The sequence below is a fragment of the Sciurus carolinensis genome, chromosome 2 (genome assembly GCF_902686445.1).
Source record: "Sciurus carolinensis chromosome 2, mSciCar1.2, whole genome shotgun sequence".
Lineage (NCBI taxonomy): Eukaryota > Metazoa > Chordata > Mammalia > Rodentia > Sciuridae > Sciurus > Sciurus carolinensis.
In genome coordinates this window covers 163,774,238-163,788,103 of record NC_062214.1, presented here as the reverse complement: position 1 = coordinate 163,788,103, position 13,866 = coordinate 163,774,238, and the positions used below count along the sequence as shown (strand labels likewise).

Genomic DNA, 13,866 nt, shown 5'->3' with positions numbered 1-13,866 from the left:
CCCAGCACCCAAAAAAAAAAAAAAAAAAAAAAAAAAAAAACTCATTTTCCTCTTTTCTTGGTTTAATTCTTCATTTTTCTAGGTTACATTGCTAAATAATTTGCTAAGAGGAGATTCGGGAGTGGCAAATCTGTACATATCTGAAAACATCTGGACAGATTTAGCTTCCCTTAACTTGGAAGACATTGCCCCATTGTGTAAAAGCCATTTACTGCTGATAAGACAGGTGTTCTGTACAATTTTCACTTTTTCACAGGCAAATCATTTTTTTTTTTTTTTCTTTAGAGAAGGATGTTTAAGATCTTCATGTTAGATGTTTTTGAAATTTCAATTGGCTGTGTCTAGGGATAGCTCATTCATTGTGATTCACCTAAGTCAGGATTGGTCCTGTTTTCTTCTTTATTCTGCTTTCTGGGACATTTACTCAACTCTTGTTTTCCATCTATTCAGACTTGGTCTGACCTCCAACTCTTAGCCCAAGCCTAAACTCCTCTGCAGGACCTCCATAGTTCATGACATGCATGACCAAGACAAGTTTGCTCTTCTTCTAAATATATGTTGAAATACAAATATCTCATTCACTGGTTATTACCAACTCTCATTCCTGATCCCATCCCCTCAGTGAAGTCTAAAAAGAAATTTCAGTGGGGAGGTACTGGGGACCGAACCCAGGGGTGCTCTTTCACTTGAGCTACGTCCCCAGCCCTATTTTGTATTTTTATTTAGAGCCAGGGTCTGAGTGGCTTAGCACCTCATGGTTGCTGAGGCTGGCTTTGAACTTGCAATCCTGCCTCAGCCTCCCAAGCCCCAGGGATTATAGGCGTGCCCCACTGCGCCTGGCTAAAAAGAAATGTTTTGAAAGCATTAAAATTTGAATTTTTACAGTTCTTGAGTTCTATAATTCATAAATATAGTATGGGGGGGGAACTCTTATGCTTTAACAACTTACCTGTTTAAAACAGTCCATTCACCTGTTCAGTTTCAGGGTCCAAGTCAATATCATAAAAACAGGGCCGGGTAGGGAGCCCAGGCATTGTACTCATCTAGGATGTAAAACAGCATTAAAAATGAACTTAATGTGATTTTTAATTTTTTTTTTTTTTATTTTTGCAGGGGGTGTGGGGAGGGTTTACCAGGGATTGAACCTGGAGCACTTTACCACTGAGCCACATCCCCAGCCCTTTTTATTTTTTATTTTGAGACAGGGTCTCACTAAATTGCTTAGGGCCTTGCTAAATTGCTGAGGATGGTTTTGAACTTGCAACCCTCCTGCCTGAGACTTCCAAGTAGCCAGGATTACAGGCATACACCACCATGTCCAGTACAATCATTCTCTTATAGTGCTTATGAATTATGTTTATATTTGCTTCTTTTCTAAAGTCTTAGCTTTAACAAATACCTGCTTAGATGCAGATTCATCTGGCTTTTAAGTGTGAACTTGGTATATCTTTATTTGTAAATATACCCTGTATAATGAACACACACAAGTTCCAAATCAGACCCAGACAGGAAAACAACTTAGGCTGAACTTTTAAAATTTAACTATAAAAATATCATTAAGTAGGATGAGTCATCTTCTGTAACACAAAACATTAAAACTTAAGAAAACCTAATTCTGATATCTGAGTACTAATCAATACTCTTCAAAACATGCTATGGAGATCTGGTTTCTATTCCTGTATTCTGCAAGAGATAAGGAAGTGCCGGGTGTACATACAAGTACAGGAAAGAAAAGGATAGCCTTTCAGACCTAGCAGAAAAATCTAGCAGGCTGCATTATAAAGACAAAAGATGAGCCCACTGGTATAGACATGCATGTGCCTGTGAACAGAAAGCTCTAAATTTGGTCCCCCAAACAGCAGTGAGTGGCATTTTCAGTGCTTTTACTCCTTCCCAAAGATGATTCTTTCCTTAAATATTGGTTATTAATAATCATAAAAGGAAAAAAAGATGATATGTACACATATATATAAACCTAGATATAAAACTCTTGAAAAGAAGCCACCACACTTTGTTACTCTTTTTTTTTTTTTTTCTTTTTTTTTCTGTGGTGCTGGGGATTGAACCTAGGGCTTTGTGCATGCAAGGCAAACACTCTACCAACTGAGCTACATCCCCAACCCAAGCCACCACACTTTGAATTAATACATTAAAAAAATTCTCTGAGCCCTGCAGAGGCCCCAACAGCAACCAAGAGGTATTACGAACAGAATTATTTAGAGTGTTTAAGTCATTTGATTATGCATGGAAAAGTCCTAGTCCAAATTAAAGTTGAAGGCCACTGAGGCATGTTTTGTTTTCAGTGAGAAAGTCTTGTGTTGGGCAGCCTATCTCTCTGATCAGGCAGATGTGCACTGGCCTGACCACATCCAGCTTTGCTTTCATCTCTATAATTACCCTTCTGCATGTGACTGTGGAAAGTAATGAGCAGAGTGCAGCTACTACTCTTGTGCTGATAAGTGCTGACAGTTTCTGCAAAAGAACAGTATATGGTATTCTAGGTGCTGGTTTAACATTCCTACCAAAAGAGAATTTCTCCAAATCCCAAACTGATGAACATCACATCACAAGGCTAAACCTCCTACTCTCTGGAGTGCCCAAGGGGGCACTTGTGTGCTGGCTCCTGTGCTGATGCCATGGTTCCATGGTGATGTTGACTCACGCTGTGAGCTAGGGTCAGTGGGTCACACCTCTCACACCGTGCCTGAGACCAAGGTCAGCAGAGTAAAAACTGAATTCAGCTCTAATGTCACATTTTTCAAAAGGATGTATAATGTCACCCCCTATCACTTTCTTACTGTACTGAAAGAATGGCACAGCTTCAGAAGTACATCTATGCATTTCTTTTTTATTGTGTATTAGTCTAGTTGAATATTTCAATTCTGTAGCGCATGTAAGAATAAATCGTAGATACAGGATGTCAGGCAGACCTAAGGGGAATCTCAGGCACAAATCTATGTTAATGCTAGGACAACACTGATCTAAATTACAAGTATGTCCTTTAGCATCCCTCTACCTTGCTATTATGTGCATAAAACCTGTAAGTAAGCAAATTCACCTTTCAAATATATGTGATTCAGTTGTATTTTTATGAAGGAATTTTTACTTAGAGACGATGACCTCCCTTAATTTTAGGCATAAGGTCTAAACCTGCCAGTAAAACCCTGGACATGTAGAACCTCAGTCCTTAGCTCCTAGGACTGCTGGAAGGACTGAGGTAGCCTGTATAAGGTGCCAAATAAACACTAATTGTGATTATAGTTGTCTTCAGTATCATCAGGGGTTGGTTGGATCCCCATGATTTCCAGAATCTGTAGATGCTTACGCCCCTTATTTAAGATGATGTAATATTTGCATATAACCTACGCACATTCTCCTATACTTTAAATTATCTCTAGATTACTTGCAATGCAATGTAAATGCTATGTAGTTATTATATATGTAAGAAAAAAGTTTGTACATGTTCAGTACAGACCAATTTTTAAAAAATATTTTTGATCCACAGATGATTAAATCCACAGACACAGAACCCATGGATATAAAGAGTTGCCTTTATGTTAGCACTAACCCAACCTATCAATAGGCCCATCCTGGGCTCAATCAAGAGCAAATTATCCCTGAGAAACAGAATTTTTTATGCAGTAGTAGTCACAGTATCACATTTGAATTGACATCAATAATAGTCCACAGCAAGAGGATTAATCATAGTAGGCCTACCTCCCAACTTTCTTCTCAGTAGTGAACTCTGTTAATTTGGCATTTTCTTGTCAACTTAATACATTTAAGATAAGAAGTACACATATGCAGGCCTCTCTCTTGCAGCCTCACTTACCGTTCCTACTAAGGGGTAAAGAAAACCAGCCCCAACACTGGCACGGATGTCACGAATGGGCAGAACAAAGCCCGTAGGCACACCTTTTTGCTCCGGGTTGTGAGACAAGGACAAGTGTGTTTTGGCCATGCAGATAGGTAGATTCCCAAAGCCCTGGGGGGAAAACGGAGCAGGAATAGGACAAATGAAAAGCTGACGGTGCAATAAAGGATATCAGACATTGTGATTATAAGCTTCTTTAATTTATTTGAAACAACTGACTCCCTTCATATTTATATCTACTTCTCTATCCTCCTGCTTAGGAGGCATGAGGATAAAACCAGGGAAAGGTTCTCGATATTTCAGTTAAGACATCTCCTATATCTTCATGGCTTTTCTACATATTCATATACTGCAGATGGGTAAAGGAAGACCTTGGACTGAACCACCTAACCCAATAGGATTTCAAAGGTGAGATGGCTGCCACCCAAAGAAGTACAGCGCTGGGTGCTTGGCAGGGTTGGGAGAACACAGGGATTCGAACTCTAAGGCCTGCTTTGCAAAGGGATGAAAGAACCATCTAGCCAAACATCTACCTGTTTTGTGTAGACTTCAGCTTTGTGCTGAGCTTCAGGGAGCAATTCAATGTCATCAGCTCCATAGATTTTCTGTGCAATGATCCTGATTTTTTCCTCAACTGGGAGCTAATGCACAAGAAAGAGAAGGGAAACCATGACACACATGAGGACTCTCACAGGGATGTGACCACATTCCAGGTCAGTGTCCCTGAAGGGGCCAGATTTTTTAATACATATATTGACATGCAAATAATTTGGTTTACTGGGTTAGTGACATTTTAATACCAAGCCCCAGATTTTTTTAAAAAATTAATTTTTTAATATTTTTATGATACTAGGGATAGAACCCGGGGTGCTCTACCACCGAGCTACATCCCCAGCACTTTTTCATTTTGAGGCGGGGTGTCACTAAGTTGCCCAGGCTAGCCTGAAGCCTTAGCCTGCCTGGGATTACAGATGCCTCCAACATGCCCGACCCAAGCCCAAGGTTTGGTAAGTGGAGAAGTGGAGAATGTCCCACAGAAGTGAAGTTTCTGTATCTATATATAATTATATGTGTGTGCATTTGTGTGTGGGGGGTGAGATAGACTGGTAGAGCTAGAGAGGTATACAACACACATATATAAATACTGTATTAAAATTAGTATTTTACCTGGCTGTCTACTCCCTAGCAACTAAGACTAAAAGAATATATTGGGCAAGTTTTGTTTTTGTTCTGTGAAAGGAGTAATAAACTATCTAGAATAATAAAAACTATACCTTTAATATCATCATTTATGAAGGGGCTGGTTTAATGGTCATGAATAAAATGAATACTCAATAATGGTTTCAATGTATGCCTATAATCCCAGCAGCTCAGGAGGCCTAGGCAGGAGGATCGTGAGTTCAAAGCCAGCCTCAGAAAAAGCAAAGTGCTAAGTTACTCAGTGAGACACTGTCTCTAAAATGGAATACAAAATAGGGCTGGGGATGTGGCTCAGTGGCCCAGTGCCCCTGAGTTCAATCCCCTCAAAAAAAAAAAAAAAAAGCTGCAACAGATTACTTTCATATGCATCTTATATTGGAGCTTATTAAATGCCAAGGCACACTAAGAACTTATGAAGCAAAGAGCACTTTGGTTGAGGGGTGAACTAAGACTAGCAGATGTTGAATTAGACAAAAAGTGGCAGCTTTCTCTTTGTCAGAACAGAGAAAAGCTCCAAGTAGAAATGGGTTAAAAAGTCCTTGTTACCCTACTTCTTCCACGTCTCCTGCTGTCTTCAGGGACTGTGGTTTCTGACTTAAATGCTGTGGATAGGGGTTTAGAGAGGGTGACTATAAGTACTTTGCATTTTGTGTACAAAGTTGTTTATGGCATTTTCTAGGCATTGCTTGAAAAGATTTTCAAACCCATCTATAAACACCAAAGTTCAACAGGAGAATGTCAATGTCAATAGGAAAATTTTATTTTCTTGTACCAGGGATTGAACCTAGCGTGCTTTACCATTGAGCCATATCCCCAGACCTTTCTTTTTTATTTTGAGACATGGTATCACTAAATTGCTGAGGCTGGCCTTGACTTTGTGATCCTCCTGCCTTAGCCTCCCAAGTTGCTGGGATTATAGGTATGTGCCACCATGCCCTACAGAGAATGTTAATTAACTGGCAATATATTATATCTGTAAGGGGCAAAGAGGAACAAGAGAATCTTAAAACAAGAGTAACTGAGTTTCTTCCTTCCTCCTTTTTATGTTTTTTGTTTTCAAAGTCTATGATATCTTGTAAAAAACAAGCCAGAAACTAGCTTATAGAATACAACTAGAACTACAACATACATTCCATATTCCTTACAAAGTTGCCAATTGTGGAGATACTACTTGATGTTCGATCACATCCTAAAATACATGGGACAGAGAACTAAAAATAAAATGCAATTTTATATTAAGATCAACCTTTCTTTGACTATTTTCTTAACTCTATTGAGTCATAGAATAAACAGTCTTCTGCTGGGCCAGATGTAATTTACTTAGTGATGGAAAAAATGAAAGGCCTACTGAGGTACTTCGATTTGCACCTGAGGGTTTCCTGAATTTAAGGCAACACAGAACCTGGAAGCACATTTCTTTGCTCAATTTTGTCCCTTGCCAATTTGCTACAACGTGACTGGTGCTTTAGGCTAAAGGCTACAGTGAATTACACACTTGGTTCTATATGTAACCCTCTGTTCTGCCAGCAAAAGGACTTGTACAGTGAGCCTTTTCAAAGTTCGGCTGTGAGCCAATCTCCTTGTATTCTTGCCAGGACTCCCACTCTGTAAATAAGCAGTAATCAGTGTTTACAACATAGCTGTCTAGAGCTGAGAGTTCAAGCTTTGGTCCTGTAACTTGCTCATGTGGGAAATTAAACCACAAGGTTGAAAGGTTGAAGCTGCTAACATGGGCTCTACACAGAAGTAGCCACACAGAAACCTCTGCCCACCCCCCATACAGCAAGAAACCCACCTTGAGGTCATAAAGAAGCTGGAAGCTGCTGGGCACCTGTGCAGCTCTCTGGACAGCCTGAGCCAGGGCTAAAGCACCCTTGCCCCCTTCTGCCCAGTGAGTGCACTTTACGGCATCAAAGGCCCCGTGTTCTCTGGCAAGGCGGCTAATGAGGTCCAGCTCGGCCTCTGTGTCTGTCCTGTAAAGGCAGTGCTTCATGTTAGAGAATGGAAGATGGCTGGGAAGGACAAAGTACGACTTCTTTATGCCATTAACACCCAGGGGAGTTACCCACTGATAAATGGATACTAATCAATACTAATAATACTGTCTGGGTTTGAATCTTATCTTCACAACCAACTAGCTAGGTAACTTTTGGCCGGTTACTTAATCTTTATGTGTCTCAACTTCCACATGGGTAAAATGGCAATAATCACAGCACTTATTTTATTGGAATGTCATGAGCTTAGATGAAAAGTACTTGGAACATTCCCAGAACACTATTAGGAATCAATAAATACAAGCTTTTTAAAAAACTGCTTCCCATTTCACTGTGGTGAGGCCATTATAACAAACCAGTGCCACAATGCCAAACAACCCACACAGGTTCTTGCATGAACACTTCCAGCTCAACACGTTCAACTCCATCAAGACACCATCCCACCAGACCTAGAGAAATAATGGAACACTGCAGGCTACAATCTTATGCTAGTACAGAAGGCCTCTAACAACCAAAGGGAACATTTAACCTCCATCCTGTGTGCTATCTACCTTACTCAGTGTTCGAGAAGGGGCCCTGCAGTGACTGAATCTGACTTCTGGACCCTCAGCCAGTAAGGCAGTGAGTTTGCTATGATATATGTGGTGCCTGTCAAATTACAGGCTCAACTGTAGGCTGTAACCAAGAGCGGCACCTGAAGAATAAAATGAAGCTAAAAGCACTCTCAACAATTAGCTACAGGAACTGCTTTCTGACCATTTTCCACATTCGCCCCGTTCCTCTTATACTCTATACTTACTTGAATGCATTCACAGCCACCACTACTGGAACTCCAAACATTCTGGCATTTTCTATTTGTTTCCTCAAGTTACCGAAGCCTTTTTCAACCAGCTCCAGGTTCTGTAAAACAACAGTGACAGGTCTGCAAGGTCAGAGAAAAGACGGTTGCAGCTTCTTCCTAAAAGGGAAATGGTCTCCTTGAGCGAGTAGACTTTCACTGCCAGGACACAGAGGCAAGCTGACAAGGAAGAGAAAGGCCAATGATGCAACTCACACCTGGTGAGTGGATGCTGTGGAGGAGGAAGGAGCTGTAACTCCACCTGCGGCCCTGGAGCTGTGCTGGTATCCCCATCACCTTGAAAACACACGAGCTGGTGCATTTGTGGTCATGCTACATCCAGGAGCCACATCTTAATAGCTCTGCTGCTGTTTGAAGGGGATTAGTTGCCCCTACCTAAATGACGTGTCTATGGGATGTATACACACACATGGTGTAACAATACAACTCTCCTCAGTACAGTGAAATCCCTTCCATCAGAAAACAGAGCCTGGCACAAAAGAGGCATTCGCTATCCAGCAGCCACACTGTAGAACACAGGAACTCAGTGATGCTTTCATAGGCTTTAAGGAAGTCAACACGAGCCTTCCCTAGGGCTAAGGCCTAAGAAGAATGCTATCTTTTTTTTTTTTTTTTTTTTTTTTTTTTAATATTTTTTAGTTGTTGATGAACGTTTATTTTATTTATTTATATGTGGTGCTGAGACTGGAACCCAGGGCCTCACACATGCCAGGCAAGCAAGCGCTCTACCACGGAGCTACAGCCCCAGCCCCACGAATGCTATCTTTAAGAACCAAATATTAGCTGGGTGCACTGGCATGCACCTGTAATCCTAGTTATTTGGAAGGCTAAGGCAGGAGGATCTCTTGAGTCCAGGAATCCGAGACCAGCCTGGCAACATAGTGAGAGCCTCATCTCAAAAAAAAAAAAAAAAAAAAGACCAGGCCCAGTGGCACACACCTATAATCCCAGGGATTTGGGAGACCAAGGTCAGAGGATTGAAAATTTGAGGCCAAGCTCAGCAACTTAGCAAGACCCATAAAAAATAAAAAAGGCTAGTAGGGACCCCCTAGATTCAAAACTAGTACTGCCAGGAAAAAAAAAAAAAAAAAAAAAAAAAAAAAGGGAACCAATACTATGAAATCTAGAGGTTAAGGAAACATATCTTTAAATATGTTTACTGGCACTGGGGTTGTGGCTCAGTGGCACAGCACTTGTCTAGCATGTGTGAGGCACTGAGTTCGATCCTCAGTACCACATAAAAATAAATAAAACAAAGGTATCGTGTCCATCTACAACTAAGAAAAAACATTTAAAAATAAAGAAATACGTTTGCTGCCGTGCTGCTTGCACTGTAGGAAAATGGCAAACAATACTAACTTCCTTCAAAAGGGGTTCAGGCCAGGGAAGTATGTCATCACTCAATAAATAGTCATCATGCAGATGTTATGAAAAGTGACACTGATCTACGTTAACATGGAGCCCACCCAAGATGCACTAAGCTGCACAACTATGGACAGCTTAATTTTATTTTTTATACAAAAAATACATATATAATTCTAGAAATTTTTTTAAATATTGAGAAATATGAAAACAAAGAAATTCTAGTCACTTACATTCTTATAATGTTTAACTTTTTTTTTTTCTTAAACAAAGGGTATGTTACTATCATTAACTCAAAAATATGTCAAGAGGCTAGGGTGTAACTCAGTAGTAGAGTGCTTGCTTAGTGTAAGTTAAGACCCTGGGTTTTAGCCCTAGAATTTCAAAAAAATAAAAATAACCCCCAAAGATTATATAGATAAAAAATAAAAACATAGCCATCATTTCTAAAAATACATATATATAATGATCAAAACCCAGCAGTATTAGTGGATTCCTAAAATAGCAATAGTTAAAGGTAGAAAACAAATAGGTTCATTTCATTATAATTGTGATTTATGCTTTTTTCCCCTTAATAATGGTAAATGAGATTAGGATTTGATATTTTAAAGAGCATTGCTACTTCTTAACCTCTAATCACATGAAATCCAATTCATATGTAAGACTGATTGAGAAGAGTTTAAATAAGCAGAATTTCTTAAATGATGACACCAGCTGGGCCAGTTCGGGGCAGTCGCTGTAATTAGATACAGGAAAGGCTGTGGGGTGGCAGGAGGGCCAGAACTGTGAATTCCCCTCCTACGCATGAATCAGAGGGATGACCATAAAAGGCAACTCATAACTCAGAAGACAGGCAGACTCAAGGCACCAACAATTTTTTTTCTAGCCAATTTTGAAATACTTCCATTTGAGACCTGCATAATGACCCTGAACTATTTGATAATGTAAAGGTCTCCAAAAGGCAGAAAAATTGAATTAACAGTAACCGCAGCTGATCCTGCATCTTATCTGAGGGCCTGTTTGTAATGGAGCCACCAAAACTGGAGCTAGAGATGTTTCTTTGATGGTTAATGTTATCAATATGAAAAGGTTTGTTCTCATAAATTGTTCTGTGGCTCCTGCTTGATGCTATAAACCAAATCAGCTTATGGAAGATGTGCCTACAAAACAAGCAGGATACTATTATCTTGGCTCTTTAATATGTGCTTAATTCTGCAGAGGAAAAGGTTATTTCTAAAAGGTCCCTACTTGCTTCTGATTTGAATGGCATTTGGGACTCATCCTGCCAATGCAGGGAAGGCGGTACAGGAAACTTCCACTGGATAAGGCAGGGTTTCTCAGCCTCAGTACTACTGACATTTTGAGCTGGATAGTTTTTTATTATGGGGGGCTGTCCTACTCACTATAGGATTTTAAGCAGCATCCCTGTCCTTTATCCACTAGATGCCAGGAACTCTCCCCATGCCCAACTGTAACAATCAAAAATGTCTACAGTCATGGTCAGGTCCCATGTCCCACGAGAGCAAAATCACCCTCCCTAAGAACCAGCCACTGGTCTGCAGCAGTGGTTTACTGATACCCTCTGCGAAGCAATTCTACTTCCTACTACTCATTTAATACAATCTTCAGCAAGCTGCCTTTTAGCATCCTGGACTCCCAGGAGCAACCCTGGATCATAGTGATACCTGCTTTACTTCCTCATGGGCCAGGTTGAGAAATGCTGATTTGGGGTGTGGTGCTTTCTAAGACAAATAATTAGAAATAACAGAAGTTACCTCCTCTATGTAATCCTTGGGAAGAGGCAGCCCAGCAGTTACCTGCAAGGAAAGGAAAGGAAATCAGATGCACTCCCTACTTAAAATTAGGCTCGAGCCTAAAATGGTTCCTGTCATGGGTAACAGGTGAAAGGCTGCAAGCTTGGGGGCTGTAGAGCAGTATAGGTCGCTTCCTGCCCTCAAGTCTTAGGGCAAGCGACCAAGCACACAGCACAGAACAAGAACTCCTTTTTGGGCAAAGTGGGGGATCTTTGTGAGATGAAGTAGGAGGTGAGAAGGGACAGATCTATGACAGCAGAGGGTAAAAGAAATGTGTTCCAGGCAGGACCAGTGTCCCCAGCAAGTGAAGAACCCAGCAGCAGGGGAGGAGTAAAGCACGGGAAAAGGCAGCCACCAAGTCTGCAAAGATCACCCTGAAAGGTCAGTTGATGGAACCTGTGATGAACCCCGTCATGGTTTAAGAGCTTCACACAGCCAGCCAATACCCTGGGGGGGCCACACCATGGCACGGGAATAATACAAACCAGAGGGGAAAACACCAGGACTCCATCACAGAGGACAACCGAGGTGACTAAATACTTAAGCAGTGGGTTCATTGTGTATAGGTGCCTGGGCACCACTTCCCGATCCATTCGGTGGTTCAGCCCTGCTGCACCCCCAGGGATGAGCAAGGGGATCAAGGTGCGGATTCCATGGATCCAACATGGTTAGCAGATAGTAACTAAGAAGTCTCTAGCTCAGTCTGCCCGCATTCTTCAGGGAGACTACCATGCTCCAACTCCACAGGAGCCACGTGGAGGTAGCGCAGGAAGTGAGGAACATACACACCTTTCCATCTGCGAGGTCGTGTGAGCAGCAGGTCTGTCTCCTTGATAGAGCTGTACATGCAAAGCCCCCTCTCAGGACTGGCCAGGGCACGTGCCCAGAATTTTTACTGTTCAGATCAAAAGGCCATGGGGAAGGAAGCAAAGGAGGGACGATGGTGTGTGGGTCAAAGAGAGAAATACTGGCACTGAAAAGGGGAGCTTATCCTGCACTGCTAGCAGGAGCGGTGTCCTGGGTCAGGAGTGCCTTTAGTAACCTGGGGATAACTAAGACCAGAGCTCTGAGAGGCGTGCTGGGGTGCATCAGGGCGCACTCTCACAGTGTGGTCTGGGAACCTAACCCTCCACACAGCCCACAAGGCAAAAACCATTGTCCTAACAGAGCTACGATCTCGTGGTCCTTTTCACTCATTCTCTCATTAGGTATAAAATGGACTTTCCAAAGGTTACGTGACACAGGGTATCACAGTAGGTCAAATGCAAAGATGAGAATGCAGCTGTCTTCAGCTAACCACATACAGAAGTGATCTGAAAATAGATGCTGCCTGATTTTTTTTCAGAAAACATAGTAACTTTTCATAGACATTCTTTATGTTAATATAGAATTCCATGCTAGTTGCTAATATATTAATAGCTAAAACCCACATAAGCAAAAGCTCTCATAAGCCTTCAACAATTTTTTTTTTCAGTGCTAGGAAATCAAAACCTTCAAAAAATTTTAAGAGTACAAAGAGGATCTGAGGCCAAAATACTTGATAATCACTATAGTAGGGCAATGCTGGTCACTACACTAAGAAACACTGTTTTATTCTGTAGATGAGGGAGATAGTATTTCCTAAGTTATAATACAAGTTCCAGGAGGACAGGAATTTAATTTCAGTGCTTTCCGAAAACCAGCACCATGTCTTTCTATGCTGGTGCTGATGAAAAAATGTTATAATACTAGAATGTATAGTGTAATGTGGCGGGGCGATACAGGGGATTGAACCCAGGGGTGCTTTATTACTGAGCCACATCCATACATCTTTTATTTTTTATTTTGAGACAGGGTCTCACTAAATTGCTTAGGGCCTTGTTAAGCTGCTGAGGCTGGCCTCAACTTCCTCCTATCTCAGCCTCCTAAGTCAATGAGACTGGAGGCATGCACCACCACACCCAGCAAAAAGTGCAATTTCTAAGGAGTCGGAATTCAGGAAAACAGTTCAGGTTGAAGCAGAAGATGATAAGCTAGTCTAATACCTGCTTCTCTGTCATCCAGTAGTCCTAAGAGGCTCTACCATTATCCTTCACCTGCCCTCACTGACCAGTCTTCTGCCCTTCTGCTGTTAGTGGCCCTGTCCACCAAGAACTTCTCGAGGAGCTGACTTGTGCCTCAGCTAAATGGTGTGGTTGGCTGGTTGCCATGTCACTATTTAGAAGGAAATGGGATTCAGATTTAAGAGAACAGGCTGACATAAAGAAGCTTTTCTGTGAGTATAGCTGAGCACATGTCCTTGGAGGAGTTTAGACATCGTCAGATGTTTTCCTCAGACAGGCAGGCCACAAAGCCAATTTCAGCCTTCTTAAAATGCCAAGAGCTGACGATATGCCTATGGGTGATAAGGCAGCCAGCACCCGAGCTGTGTGACCATCCCTTGCTTTTGGCACCCTATTAATCATGAAGATAAGAGCAGCTTAATGCTGATGCAGGCACAAGATATCCAACTTCCTCTGAGCCTCCTAACATTCCTGATAATCAGACCCTTCGAACCCTGGATCCTCACCGTGGGGCCGCCCCCGTGCATCTTAAGAGCCCTGACGGTGGCAACTAGCACCACCACATGTGGGCGGAGACCAGAATATCGGCATTTGATGTTAAAAAACTTTTCCATTCCAATGTCTGCTCCAAATCCTGCTTCAGTCACTGCAAGGAAGGAGAAGAGCAACTGTAAAAATGCCATCCCAACTCCCCTAATGTTCCCAAAAAAGTCTATTCACT

General features: G+C 41.6%; 2 protein-coding genes across 2 annotated transcripts in view; one reads left to right on the top strand and one right to left on the bottom strand.

Moving 5' to 3' along the window:
* The window catches only part of Zbtb25 (zinc finger and BTB domain containing 25), a 157,305-nt gene that overhangs the window by 40,194 nt on the left and 103,245 nt on the right, over positions 1-13,866 (top strand). The gene's annotated exons all lie outside the window — the stretch shown is intronic.
* Positions 1-13,866, bottom strand: part of Mthfd1 (methylenetetrahydrofolate dehydrogenase, cyclohydrolase and formyltetrahydrofolate synthetase 1) — a 67,614-nt gene that overhangs the window by 1,145 nt on the left and 52,603 nt on the right. The window contains exons 21-27 of the mRNA XM_047541819.1: positions 13,652-13,791; positions 11,065-11,106; positions 7,868-7,968; positions 6,870-7,047; positions 4,408-4,515; positions 3,833-3,985; positions 950-1,043 (exon numbers count right to left, since the gene is read on the bottom strand). Coding sequence (XP_047397775.1) covers positions 954-1,043; positions 3,833-3,985; positions 4,408-4,515; positions 6,870-7,047; positions 7,868-7,968; positions 11,065-11,106; positions 13,652-13,791 — 812 coding nt within the window. The 3' untranslated portion in view covers positions 950-953. The remainder of the gene's footprint in view (positions 1-949; positions 1,044-3,832; positions 3,986-4,407; positions 4,516-6,869; positions 7,048-7,867; positions 7,969-11,064; positions 11,107-13,651; positions 13,792-13,866) is intronic.